The sequence below is a fragment of the Melanerpes formicivorus genome, unplaced genomic scaffold (genome assembly GCF_026170545.1).
Source record: "Melanerpes formicivorus ecotype bairdi unplaced genomic scaffold, bMelFor1.0.p_v2 SCAF_9, whole genome shotgun sequence".
Classification (NCBI taxonomy): Eukaryota; Metazoa; Chordata; class Aves; order Piciformes; family Picidae; genus Melanerpes; species Melanerpes formicivorus.
The window spans coordinates 25,300,340-25,312,855 of NW_027142361.1; the positions used below are offsets into that span (position 1 = coordinate 25,300,340).

Genomic DNA, 12,516 nt, shown 5'->3' on the forward strand with positions numbered 1-12,516 from the left:
GGTCCAGTCCTCTGGTGGCACGGTGGGCTCTCCCGGTCAGTACGACTGGCTGTAGCGACGCTGGATTCCTCAGAAACAGAGAAGGTCCTCCCTCTGGGCTTCTTCACAATGCAGAGGCTTCCAGTATGCATGCATGTATAACAGAAGCTAACAACAATAAGCTCAATGGCAAAGGCTGCAGCTCGAGAGTTACTCTCTCGAGCAACCACAGAGACAAAGCGAATGAGGGGGGCAACTTGTTTACCAACTGGGGTGATACTTATAGATTCCTCGAGGCTGGGCTTGACCAACGGGCACTCTCATAAACAACTGGCTTCAGCCTATAGAAAGCATGAAGCAAGAATTATGCCCATACTTGGTGTCAGCACGAGCACTGCATGCGCTGCGTGCGTGCAAGCCTGGCTAATGCCTTGGCTTTTGTCTTCCTCCTGGAGGAGGGGGAACTTGTCCACATGCTGGGACAAGATTCAGTATCTGGGCATAATGTGCCTTCACCACATTTTCCCAAACAAAATGTGTCTCCAGTCAGTAATAGTAAAACTCTTCAAATCCATTTATTTGTCACCAATGAAAATACTGTACAGTACCCAAGAGAAGGGGCAGGGAAAGGCAATGGGTTAAGACTGGCTTTCATCAATGTCTTTGTCTGGATCCACCTCAGCAGCTTCGCTCTCCTGCTGCTGTTTCTTCCAGAGTTTAGCCATGGCCAGCAGTTTGAGGTTAGGCTGATTGGCAGTGTCTTCTGGAAAAATATAATCATAGTATTCCTCCCAGCCAGCATCAGACTATGGAAAAAGCAACACCACAAAGCAAGTTAATTTGCATGTCTGTGTCAGCTGTTAGAAGATGCTTCTAGTAAGAGTACCAGGGAGACAGAATTCAAATTGGTGTTTGTTACACCACCTGCAGGAGCTGAAACCAAGGGGCTGAATGGGTGCAAGGCAGAAGCCCTGCTGTGCCCAGCGAGCAGGCAGAGCTGATCAACAGCCTGGCTACAGTTTCTCAAATAAAGGGAAGAAACACACTGCCTGCACAGGACTACCCAAAACTGTTTTGGTTTGTCTGTGGGAGGAGTTCAAAGCAAAGGCAGGTTGAGCATTTGGCAGGGGTGTTTCACCCTGAACTGCTGAAGAGCAGGGAGCTCTTGTTGCTGGCCCATGCTTTTCTCCAGTTACTGCAGTCAAACTGGAGTTCCAGCACCCACCATAGTCGAGTTTGTTCCAAGTGCCAGACCCCAGCATATAGCCACCAAGGATTCCAAGTGACTACTTGCATAACTCTTACCCCATCTTCAGCCTGCAGTTTCCTCCTCTTCTTTATCTTTTCAGGCATAAGTTTATCTATTCTCTCTTTAGTGGTCTCAGTTCCAAACTCCTCTTCAAAGCTTCTCCAGGATTCCAGAAGCATCACCCTCTCCTCCTTCTCCTCGCAGTTTCGCATTGCCTTGTTGGCCTCTTCATAAATTTGCCGGCATCTTGACAAACTCTCCTCCCTTCCTGCAGACAGCTCAAACTGTGCAAAGCTCATCCATACCTGTGGTGAAAGCAAACCAAAGGCAGGCTCAAACCTCCACTCTGACATCTGATACATAAGTCACAGTTTAAAAAACACCCAAAGCAGCCAAAAAAGCAAATGTCCGTGCCACTCTGAAGTACTTTTTCATAAGCAGGGATTCATGTTGCTGGTGAGGCACTGGAACAGGCTGCCCAGGGAGGTTGTGGATGTCCCCTCCCTGGAGGTGTTTAAAGCCAGGCTGGATGAGGCCTTGAGCAACCTGGGCTAGTGGAAGGTGTCCCTGGCCCATGGCAGGGGGGTTGGAACTGGATGATTTTTAAGATCCCTTCCAACCCAACCCATTCTAGGAAGCTATGTTCATTTCACACAGGTGAGGTTTGCTACCCTTTGGTCAAACAGAACATTTATGTAAGCCGTGCTGACCAATTTCTTGCAGCTGCTTTGGGTCATGACAAATCCATCAGCATTTAGTCAAGCAACAGCAGCAAGCCACACTGGGGGGAAAATTTTAAAATAAATCACAACTACTTTTTCCTTGCAATATTTTTGCAACTAAAATTCCAAAGCCACTCAGCTGCTTGGAAACCCTCTGCAAAGCCTTGATCCATGTAATATATGGCTGCTGTCATGTGTGATTCAGAAATGTCTTTCCCCTCTTCATGGCACAGGATAAAACTTAGGTTCTCTGATGACTGGAAAAAGCCAGACACCCAAGCAGTCAGAGGTTTCCATCCACAGGATTCCAGACCAGTTCTGTGTTACAGAAGGCCAGGTCAGAAAGGATCCCGAGGATCATGTGGTCCAACCTTTCTAGGTGATAGTGTAGTTGAAATGAGCTGGTCCAGCACCCTGGCAAGCTGAGTCTTGAACTGTCCAATGCAGGTGAATCCACTGCTTCCCTTGGGAAACAATTCCAATCTTGTTCTCATGGTGAAACATTTTCTTCTGGATTCCAATGGGAATCACAGAATGTTCAGGGTTGGAAGGGACCTTGAAAGATCATCCAGTCCATCCCCCTACTCTACAGCAGGATCACCTACAGCAGGTCACACAGGAATGCATCCAGGTGGGTTCTGAATGTCACTAGAGAAGGAAACTCCACAACCTCTCTAAGCAGCCTGTTCCAGGGCTCTATCACCCTCACAGTGAAAGTTTCTCCCTCTGTTCACATGGAACCTCCTCTGCTCCAGCTTGCACCTGTTGCCTCTTGTCCTATCCTTGGACATCACTGAGCAGAACCTGACTCTCTTCTCCCAACACTGCCCCTCACATCTTTGTAAACATTAATGAGGTCACCCCTCAGGCTCCTCCAAGCTAAAGAGCCCCAGCTCCCTCAGCCTTTCCTCAGCAGGGAGATGTTCCACTCACTTAATCATCCTTGTGACTCTGTGCTGGGCTCTTTCAAGCAGTTCCCTGAGGTCCTTCTTGAACTGAAGTGCCCAGAACTGGGCACAATATTCTAGCTGAAGCCTCATCAGGGCTCAGGGACTGGCCTGGAAACCATGGTGCATAGAACTACTAGCCAGAAGGCAGCCCTTCTCTCATAGCCCACTTCCCTGACACACTTTTAAACCATGATGTTATTCCCTGAGCTAGGCAGAATTTGTCATGTATCTCTCCAGGAGTAAGCTGTCTCCATCACCCCTTGTCCTTTCCATGTGCCTCCTTGTAGGACCACTCAGTGGGTAACCCAATACAGACCTTGACATGCTGTGTCCTCTGCAGCAATCTGCGGTACAGATTTCTTGTTTTCTCATACTCCTCTTGCTCAATTTCAAAGTCAATGTAGGATTTCCAAAGAACCTGCAAAAAGAAGAAGTCTCTCCTTACACTCACAGCATAGCAAGAGAATGAAAATAAAAAGTGGAGGAGAATCACTCACTCTCACTCAGTGTCAGTGGAGTTGGAAGGGACCTTTGGAGATCATCCAGTCCTACCCCCACGGCAAAGCAGGTTCACCCTAGAGCAGGTTGCATTGGATGATGTCCAGGTATGGTATGGTATAGACTAGACTAGACCAGACCAGATTGGAAAAGACCTTCGCGATCATCAAGTCCAACCTATCACCCAACACCATGCAATCAGCTAAACCATGGCACCAAGCACCTCATCCAGTCTCCTCCTAAACACCTCCAGTGATGGTGACTCCATCACCTCCCTGGGCAGCACATTCCAATGGCCAATCTCTCTTTCTGGGAAGAATTTCTTCCCAACATCCAGCCTAAACCTCCCCTGGCACAGCTTGAGACTGTGTCCTCTTGTTCTGGTGCTAGCTGCCTGGGAGAAGAGATCAACCCCCACCTGGCTACAACCTCCCTTCAGGTAGCTATAGACAGCAATAAGGTCTCCCCTGAGCCTCCTCTTCTCCAGGCTAAGCAACCCTAGCTCTCTCCAGAAGTGTGACTCCAGAAGTGGAGACTCTACTATCTCTGGGTAGTCTGTTCCAGTGCTCTAATACCCTCAAGAAGCTCCTCCTCACATTCAGACAGAACTTCCTATGTTCAAGTTTGTGCTCATCAACTCTTGCCCTGTCAACTGAGTGCCACTGACAAAAGATAGCCCCCCCAACACCCAGCATTCAAGTATTTATAAGCACTGAGAAAGTTCCCCCCCTCAGCCTTCTCACAGAGAAATGTGAAATTGCTGTGAAAGAAGAAAAAAAAGGTTGAGAGATCAGAGTATTTATTGACCATAAACTAGGATTAAGACTAAGCAATATAAAATCTTGTGCAGATAATCCATTTAGCCTGCTCCTGTGAGCATGTTCCTCCCTCTCTGTTTTATCACGGCTTTTATAGTCCTGTGTATCCTGCCAAGAAACAGATGCTAAATTAATGATACACGGACTAAGCCCCCGCTGTAAGCAGTTCTGCTCGAGCTGCTAGATTATTTACATTTTAATTAGCCAGGCTGTGCAATAAATACCTTCAAGTTGTGCCAGCTGCAAAGTTCAGCCACCCCCTTACCTCTGGCATGTCTAGGCGGGGCTGGCCGATGGCCAGCTCGTAGATGGCACGGGCTCTGTCGATGTCACCCAGGATGGTCTCCAGCTCAGCAAATTTAATCCAGGAGGTGCAGTTCTCCGGAGCAAACTCCAGGAATTTCTCATACAACTTTCGACAGCGATCAAACTCTCGCAGCTGCAGCTCCAGCTCGATGTAGCCTTTGAACAGTTTGTTTTTTGGGCATTTACCTATGGATGTCCCCTGTTAAGCACACACACGAAGTGGAAACAACAACCCCCAAAACAAACAAACAAACAAACAAACAAAGCCACTCAAAAATCTTGCAAGAAAAGAAAAAAAATAATCCCACTTGATTTCATAGAATCAATCATAGAATCAAAAAGGTTGGAAAAGACCTCAGAGATCATCTAGTCCAACCTGTCACCCAACACCTCATGACTACTAAACCATGGCACCGAGTGCCCCTGAGCATCTGTTTTGCTCCACCAGTATTTGAACTTAGAATCATAGAATTAATAAGGTTGGAAAAGACCTCAGAGATCATCAAGTCCAACCTGTGACCCAAAACCTCATGACTAACTAACCCACGGCTTCAAGTGCCACGTCCAATCCATTTTTGAACACCTCCAGGGATGGGACTCCACCACCTCCCTGGGCAGCACATTCCAATGGCCAATTACTCTTTCTGGGAAGAACTTTCTCCTCACCTCCAGCCTAAACTTCCCCTTGCACAGCTTGAGACTGTGTCCTCTTGTTCTGGTGCTGGTTGCCTGGGAGAAGAGACCAACCCCCACCTGGCTACAACCTCCCTTCAGGTAGCTGTAGACAGCAATAAGGTCTCCCCTGAACCTCCTCTTCTCCAGGCTAAGCAACCCCAGCTCCCTCAGCCTCTCCTCACAGGGCTGTGCTCAAGACCTCTCCCCAGCCTCGTTGCCCTTCTCTGGATGTGTTCAAGTGTCTCAATATCCTTCTTAAACTGAGGGGCCCAGAACTGGACACAGGACTCAAGGTGTGGCCTAACCAAGTGTCTCAATATGCTTTTAAAATTTTTCACAGATCTTGAGCAGAAAAGTAGAAAAAATGTCAATAAATCACTATTGGGCATGACAAGGGAAATAAAGATAATTCTAACCTATTGCATTGGAGAGATTTCTACCTCTGGTTTTAGCAAAACAATCTGGGGGCTTCTCTTCTCGCTTCATTGCTCTAGAGGGATACTAATCTGCTTCTGCTTGACCTTGGCTGCATTGTTTTGGTTAACAGCTACTTTTCTCTGCTCCTTTTTCTCTTTTTGGACAGGGGCTGTGGGGGCAGAGAGACAGTTTCCCTGGTCTTCACAGAATCACAGAATCAATAAGGTTAGAAAAGACCTCACAGATCATCAAGTCCAACCTGTCACCCAACACCTCCTGACAACTAAACCATGGCTCCAAGTGCCACATCCAATCCCCTCTTGAACACCTCCAGGGATGGGGACTCCACCACCTCCCTGGCCAGCACATCCCAATGGCCAATCTCTCTTGCTGGGAAGAACTTTCTCCTCACCTTCAGCCTAAACCTCCCCTTGCACAGCTTGAGACTGTGTCCTCTTGTTCTGGTGCTGGATGCCTGGGAGAAGAATCCAACCCCCACCTGGCTACAACCTCCCTTCAGGTAGTTGGAGAGAGCAAGAAGGTCTCCCCTGAGCCTCCTCTTCTCCAGGCTAAGCAACCCCAGCTCCCTCAGCCCCTCCTCACAGGGCTGTGCTCCAGACCCCTCCCCAGCTTTGTTGCCCTTCTCTGGACACATTCCAGCATCTCAACATCTTTCCTAACCTGAGGAGCCCAGAACTCGACACAGTACTCAAGGTGTGGCCTAACCAGTGCTGAGCACAGGGCACAATGACTTCCCTGCTCCTGCTGGCCACATTCTTCCTGATGCAGGCCAGGATGCCATTGGCCTTCTTGGCCACCTGGGCACACTGCTGGCTCCTGTTCAGCTGCTGTCAACCAGCACCCCCAGGTCCCTTTCTGCCTGGCTGCTCTCAACCACTCTACTCCTGAAGAGTAAAACAAAGCCCCTTGCTTCTTGACCAGGGGGGTTCTCATGTTGTTTGTTAATTGTAAATATCTGCAAATATTGTAAATCCTGTATATTTTGTACATATCCAGTTCATTCCATTGTAGATTGTAGTTTTGCCTGTAAATACAGCTTTCATTTGCTTCCAACTGAGCTGGTCTGGTGAAGTTAATGTTGAGGGGGATATTTCAACCCACCACAGAACTAAAATTCATTTTTGAAGCAGCTTTCAGGACAGTAGGAAGCCCAGCCACTGTTTGCAAAACATGCACCCATCAACATTAACAAAAACTCTGAAGGCAGAAAGCCTTCTAACTCCTTACACTTTACTCTTTCCAATCAGAGTGGTAAAATACTGAAATAGGTTGCCCAGGGATGTGTTTGAGGCCCTGTCCCTGAAGACCTTCAAGATCAGACTTGATGTGTCCCTAGGCAGGCTTATGCAGTTGGAAGTATCCCTGCTGACTGCAAGGCAGTTGGACAAGATGACCTTTGTGTGGTAGTGGTTGTGACAGGCAGTGTGAGCAATCTGGCAGTGTAGGCCTAGAGCCTGACATGATGGTAGGCTGTGCCCAGCATGAGTGCGGAAGTGGCTAGCAGTATAGCAGAACAGTGCTGTGCCTGCACTGTGTAACCAAAGCAGGGCACTGGTAGCCATAAACATAGAGAGTTATCTTGGAATGACAGGACACACACGTATATCAACAATCCCGCGTGTTAACCAATAATCCACAGTAGTACAGTGTGTGGTCACTCGTGAGGGGCCAATGAAGCCATGCCAGCAATGCCCCCCGAGCTTATATAAGTTGTAAAGTTTTTCTTAATACGCACTTCTTCTGCGCACTCCTTACTAGCCTGTCAGCTCTACTGTCTGCTTTGCACTATGCTTGCTTTATAATGGAACAATGATGAAGCAATAAAGGAACAATACTAGATCATATTGATCAACCGTATTGATTCCAATCTCCGTCGTCCCCAGACCTCTGAGGGTCCCTTCCAACCCAATGCAATCTGTGAATCTGTCAGCTTCTATGTAACATGGATTCCCTATGAAGTACAAGTCGAAACTCACCCTGGCTCATCAAATGAATACTTCATCTTGCATCAAAACTTGCAGAAAGCACAGTACCAGTCTGCACCAGTCTTCTAGAAAAGCAGTTCTCAAGTATCTCATAAAACAAATTCTATCTAGAGCAGCTGTCTCCTGGACCACCACTGCTATTCATCACTGCACAGAGAATTGTCCACACTCACTGCCTGCTGCCTTATGGTAAGAGCTAGATGGAGAATAATGTTCTGTAAAAGTATTTCCTTTTTATATGCTTCAGCATCTGAACAAAACTGTCTGTCCTGAGCCACAGTGGCTTCTGATTCTAAATTTGGGAATCTTTCCAAGTAAGAGTTAAGCTGGAGCATATCTGAGACAAGCACACAGTGAGCTTCACTCTGAGCCACTTCTGTAGGCAGCTATTCTTAATGAAGCACTGCAGGCTCTGTTCCCTCAAGCTAATGAGTACTAAGTAATTTGAGATCAAATTCCCTTACTATAATTCTCCTGCAGATCTTTCCTGCATATTGATTATCTTGGCACTTACTTAAACTGGAGGGAACCACCCCTTGGGATTATCACTTTGGTCACCACTGTGGCCCCCCAGCTCTATTTCTATTTCAAAATATGCCTTTTCTATTTCAAAATATGCTGAGTTCTTCCCCACCTGCCCCTGTTTTCTCAGGCAGCCTAGGCTCCAGCTGATCTCCAAGTCCCAGCATCTCTCAGGCTCAGGGAAAACAAAGAATTCACACGCCATCTGCAGCCAGTGAAAGTAAGGCAGAGCATGGTGCTGCCTCCACGCTGAGGAGAGCTTCAGCATCAGGAGCTGGACCTTCTCTTCTGCATGGGGACAGTGTGGGATGTTCTCCTCAGGTTAGCAGCAAGCTTTCTTATCAAAGAGGTGCTTCAAAGTCAATTCATTGCAAAAGAACAGCTTGCCCAATCTGGAGCCAGCCCATACAGGTATCGTGGCTGCAGCAGACCAATTTGCTTTCCAACATAAGAAAAAGGGGGAGGCATGGAAAACAAAACAAACCAAAACCAGAAGAGAAGACTAAAAAGAAACTGAGGAAACTTAGTATTTCACTTTTATCTGGCTGCAGGCAAAGTCCAGCTCAAGAGACAAAGCTTTACTAGCACACTGGGGAGAGATTTGGTCCAGTGTCATCTACAGGCCACTCACATTTATGCTTTGATCACTGCTGTGCTGGGACCTTGTTGGAGACCCCATCAGTTTCCTCTTTAAAGCAAGCCACCTTGACTGTTACCAACATCAGCCTTCTCCCCAAATTCCTAAATGCTATCACTGAGCTTATTCAGAGTGTCTGAACTGAAGGGGAAGACAGTTTTTCATTTCAAAAGGCTTTGCTGCCCAAATGTACTCCATTGTTCTCTGACATGCTGACATTCAAAGAGGGAATTTGCACAGAAGCTCTTGAGCCTGCCCAAAGTCCCTGTGATTGCTTCTATCAGCAGCTTGGTAGCTGGGATTCAAACCCTCTATTCAGCAGGTCCCAATTTCTGAGAGTTAAAACCTCCCATTTATTGAAAGTGTTTCTTGAAAATGCTATTGTTAGAATAAGTATCTCTTAAAGAAATCAGCAGCAGACAAAAATTCCCCAGTGCACTAAGCTGATTTGGGTCCTCCTGCATTCAGAGGTGTGTTGTCAGCAGAAACACAAGAGCTGCAATTCCTTTCTGCCCCTGGCTAATTCATTATTATCAAGCTCTGCTTCTTTTTAAATCATACATGACAGTAAATACTGGTCCTTGCAGACACCTTGGATGCTATAAGTGGATTAAACCAGCCATTCATAAAGGACAATTTAAGATATTTTAATGTCATTCCCTCATTACTATTGGCTAGCAAAATCAATTATGGAATTAACCAAAGCTTACCAAAGCTCTCCTGGCAAGTAGGAGATTTTTCTGGCGTATTTCAAACTGGGCATACAGCAGCCAGATCTTGGCAAAGGTAAACTAGAAGAAAAAAGAACAATGTGGAGCTTAGGCGGGGGTTTACTGAATAATACAGTTTGTGGTGCTTAAAAGAATATAACAATTACTCTGTTTACACAAGCTATCATTGCCACAGCAACTGTCGTGGGTTTGAGAGGAAGGCCCAACCTTCTCCCCCCCCCCACAAAGTGAAGGAAAAAAAATAACCACAGCTAGCCACAGCCGGAGGAGCAAAAGGAATGCTATATTTACAAGCAGTTTTAGGGAATGCAGGGTATATATACACAATTTACAGTATTTACAATATATACACAGAAATATACAGCAAAGAAATACAGGAACGAAATTCCCCCCCTTTCTGGAGGAGGGTTCCCCCCCTGTACCCCCTTCTCTCCACTTTTTCCTCAGAGAGGGTTAGAAAGAGAGGAAAGGAGCAGTTGTTAATTAAAAGCAGTCATAAATTAGAGCAAAGTTTTAGTAGGCCACGCTTATCTGTCCAAGGTCAGTCTGGCAGAGAGCCTAGAAGCGGACAAGCTGGAAAGGGAGGGAAGAGCGAAGTGAAGAAAATCTCAGCGACACTCAAAATTTAAAGTTGCATTCTACCAATCTACCAATGAAATTCGTTTAGACCTGGCTTTTGTTTACAAAACATTCAGCCATAGCGTCCCTTTCTTAAAGGCTGTGGCCGGTTGACGTTGCCCCCTTAAGAAAGGGAATATGGTGGACGGAAGTTGGTAAACAGAAGGAATAGTCTAAACTAATTTCATTGGTGAAGTGGGAGGAAGCACCTTCTGAACTGGGACTATACTGGGTTTTTCCAGCACCCTATCTTCAGTCTTGCTTCCGCCTCTTCTTCGTGCTGCAGCTCTCTGTGCTGGGCTTTCTGCCAAGGCCTCAGCCTTGAAAACAAGATACCAGGCCTGTATATTAACTCCTTTCCAATTAACACAAACTGCTTCTAACATTTTTTTTCCTCTCTTTTCTCTCTCTTTCTATCCCACTCTGGGAAAAGGGGGGGGAGAGAGGGGAGAGCGGAGGTGGGGAACCCCCTCTGCCTTGAGGGGGGTCACTCTCATTTCTGTGTTACTCTGTTGTATATCTTTGTATATATTGTAGATACTGTAAATTTGTAAATATTCCCCTGCAAACCCTACATTGCTTTGTAAATATAGCTCCACTGCTTTGCTAATTCAGCTTCTGAGTTTTTTTTCCTTTCCCTTCAATTTTTTTTCCCTTTTTACGTCACAGGGGGGAGGGAAGAGGCTTCTTGGCCTTACCCCTTCCAAACCCACCACATTTTTTTTATTGGCGCCCAACGTGGGGCAGATAATTAGTTCAATTTATTATTTGATTGATTTAGTGTTTTTCTAGCTGAATTAGCAAACATGAAGGTATTGTGGTTTGTGGAGCGATAATTCTTTTCAATTTTTGGGGCTCTGGTTTACAGGTATTGTTTGGGTTTGATTTTGGATTACCTGGGTAAATATTTGGTGCGGACAATTTATATGTGGGTTATGTATAGAGTTAAATTATGGTATGGAAAATGTATTAATTTGTTATGGCCAGTGAGATACAGGAATGTTACATCCACCACTCTCCCAATTGAGATAAAGGGTTTTAAGATTCCACCTGAGGAGACAGTAAATTTAGGTGATGCCTGGGATCCAAAGGTGATTTATTTCATGTGTATAATTCTGCTGCTGGTGATAACTAATGTGTATTCTCTGTATTCCTGGCGTCGAGAGAGAAAGGTGTCCAGAGCTTGTTTTGTTATTAAAACTAGATCAAAAAGAAAACGCCGTGGCTCTGGATCAGTCCCAGAGTCATCTAGTGACGAGGACTGTGGAGAACCTGTGTCAGTCAAAAAGAAGGCTAAAAAGTTAATTGGTAAGGCAGCTCTAAATGACTTTGCTGATTCTGGCAAGCAGCCAAGGGCATCGGCTGGTATCAACATGGCACCTACTCCTTCTCCCACTCCTTCTCCTTCTTCTTCTTCTCCGTCGGCCAGTAATGGAGCAACGTCACTTCCACCCACTCCCTCGGTGGGACCGGAAGTCACTGCCCCAGCAGCTGATTTATCTCAGGACCTGTCAGCTTCCATTAAGGTGGCTGTAAATTCAAACACAGCTCCAGTTAAGGTGGCTCCTTTAAAGACTAGAGGTGGAAAGGCCAAAGATGGAGGAGAATAGGAGGAGCCTGATCCTGGTGAGGGGCCCTCTACTCTAAAAGATCCTGCTCAGGAGGAAGAGAAGGTTTGTTTTAAAGATCTAGCTAACCTAGTGAGATCAAAGCAGGATAGAGATGAAGTTAGGAAGGCAGCTGGCAAAGGTGGCTCTCAGCTTAAAGAGATCCTTAGGAGAATGACAGCAGGATTTTATGGGTAAAGAATTCAGGGAGATGAAGATGAAGATGATATTACGGACTGTTCTTCGCCCCGGGAGGAATTGCGAAATGTCCGTAAAGATTTCACCAGGGCAGATAAGGAGCCAGTTCTAGCTTGGCTTAGCAGGTGTTATGATACAGGTGCTTCAGCTCTAACAGTTGGAGACAAGTCAGCAGCTCAGTTAGGAACTCTCTCAAGGGACAATGGAATAGATAGACATCTAGGCGAAGCTCTCGGTAAGGTTAATCTGTGGATACGCCTTTTAATAGCGGTTGCCCTGAGATACCCTTCCCGAGATGATCTTCCCTGGAATCCTAAACCCTGGACTACCATAGATGAGGGAATTAAGCGCTTGAGAGAATTTGCTGTTAGAGAGCTACTCTATGGTGAACATGAAACTCTGAATCCTGATGACATTCCTGTGGTATTGGTCTTGCTAAAAAGATCATCAAACTTGCTCCTTCTAATTATGCAAACATTCTGGCAAGCAGAATTGTGTCAAGAAGTTATGGTGGAACTTCTCCTACGGTTGGCCAATTCAGTGATCAAATGAGACAATTGGAGGATAGCATGACACGTGGTTC

At 46.2% G+C, this 12,516-nt stretch overlaps 1 protein-coding gene across 1 annotated transcript in view; it reads right to left on the reverse strand.

Annotated features, from left to right (window-relative positions):
* Positions 1-524: 524 nt before the first annotated feature.
* The window catches only part of CRNKL1 (crooked neck pre-mRNA splicing factor 1), a 44,203-nt gene continuing 32,211 nt past the window's right edge, over positions 525-12,516 (reverse strand). Inside the window, exons 10-14 of the mRNA XM_068143237.1 lie at positions 9,490-9,570; positions 4,482-4,721; positions 3,217-3,318; positions 1,285-1,533; positions 525-785 (exon numbers count right to left, since the gene is read on the reverse strand). Coding sequence (XP_067999338.1) covers positions 618-785; positions 1,285-1,533; positions 3,217-3,318; positions 4,482-4,721; positions 9,490-9,570 — 840 coding nt within the window. The 3' untranslated portion in view covers positions 525-617. The remainder of the gene's footprint in view (positions 786-1,284; positions 1,534-3,216; positions 3,319-4,481; positions 4,722-9,489; positions 9,571-12,516) is intronic.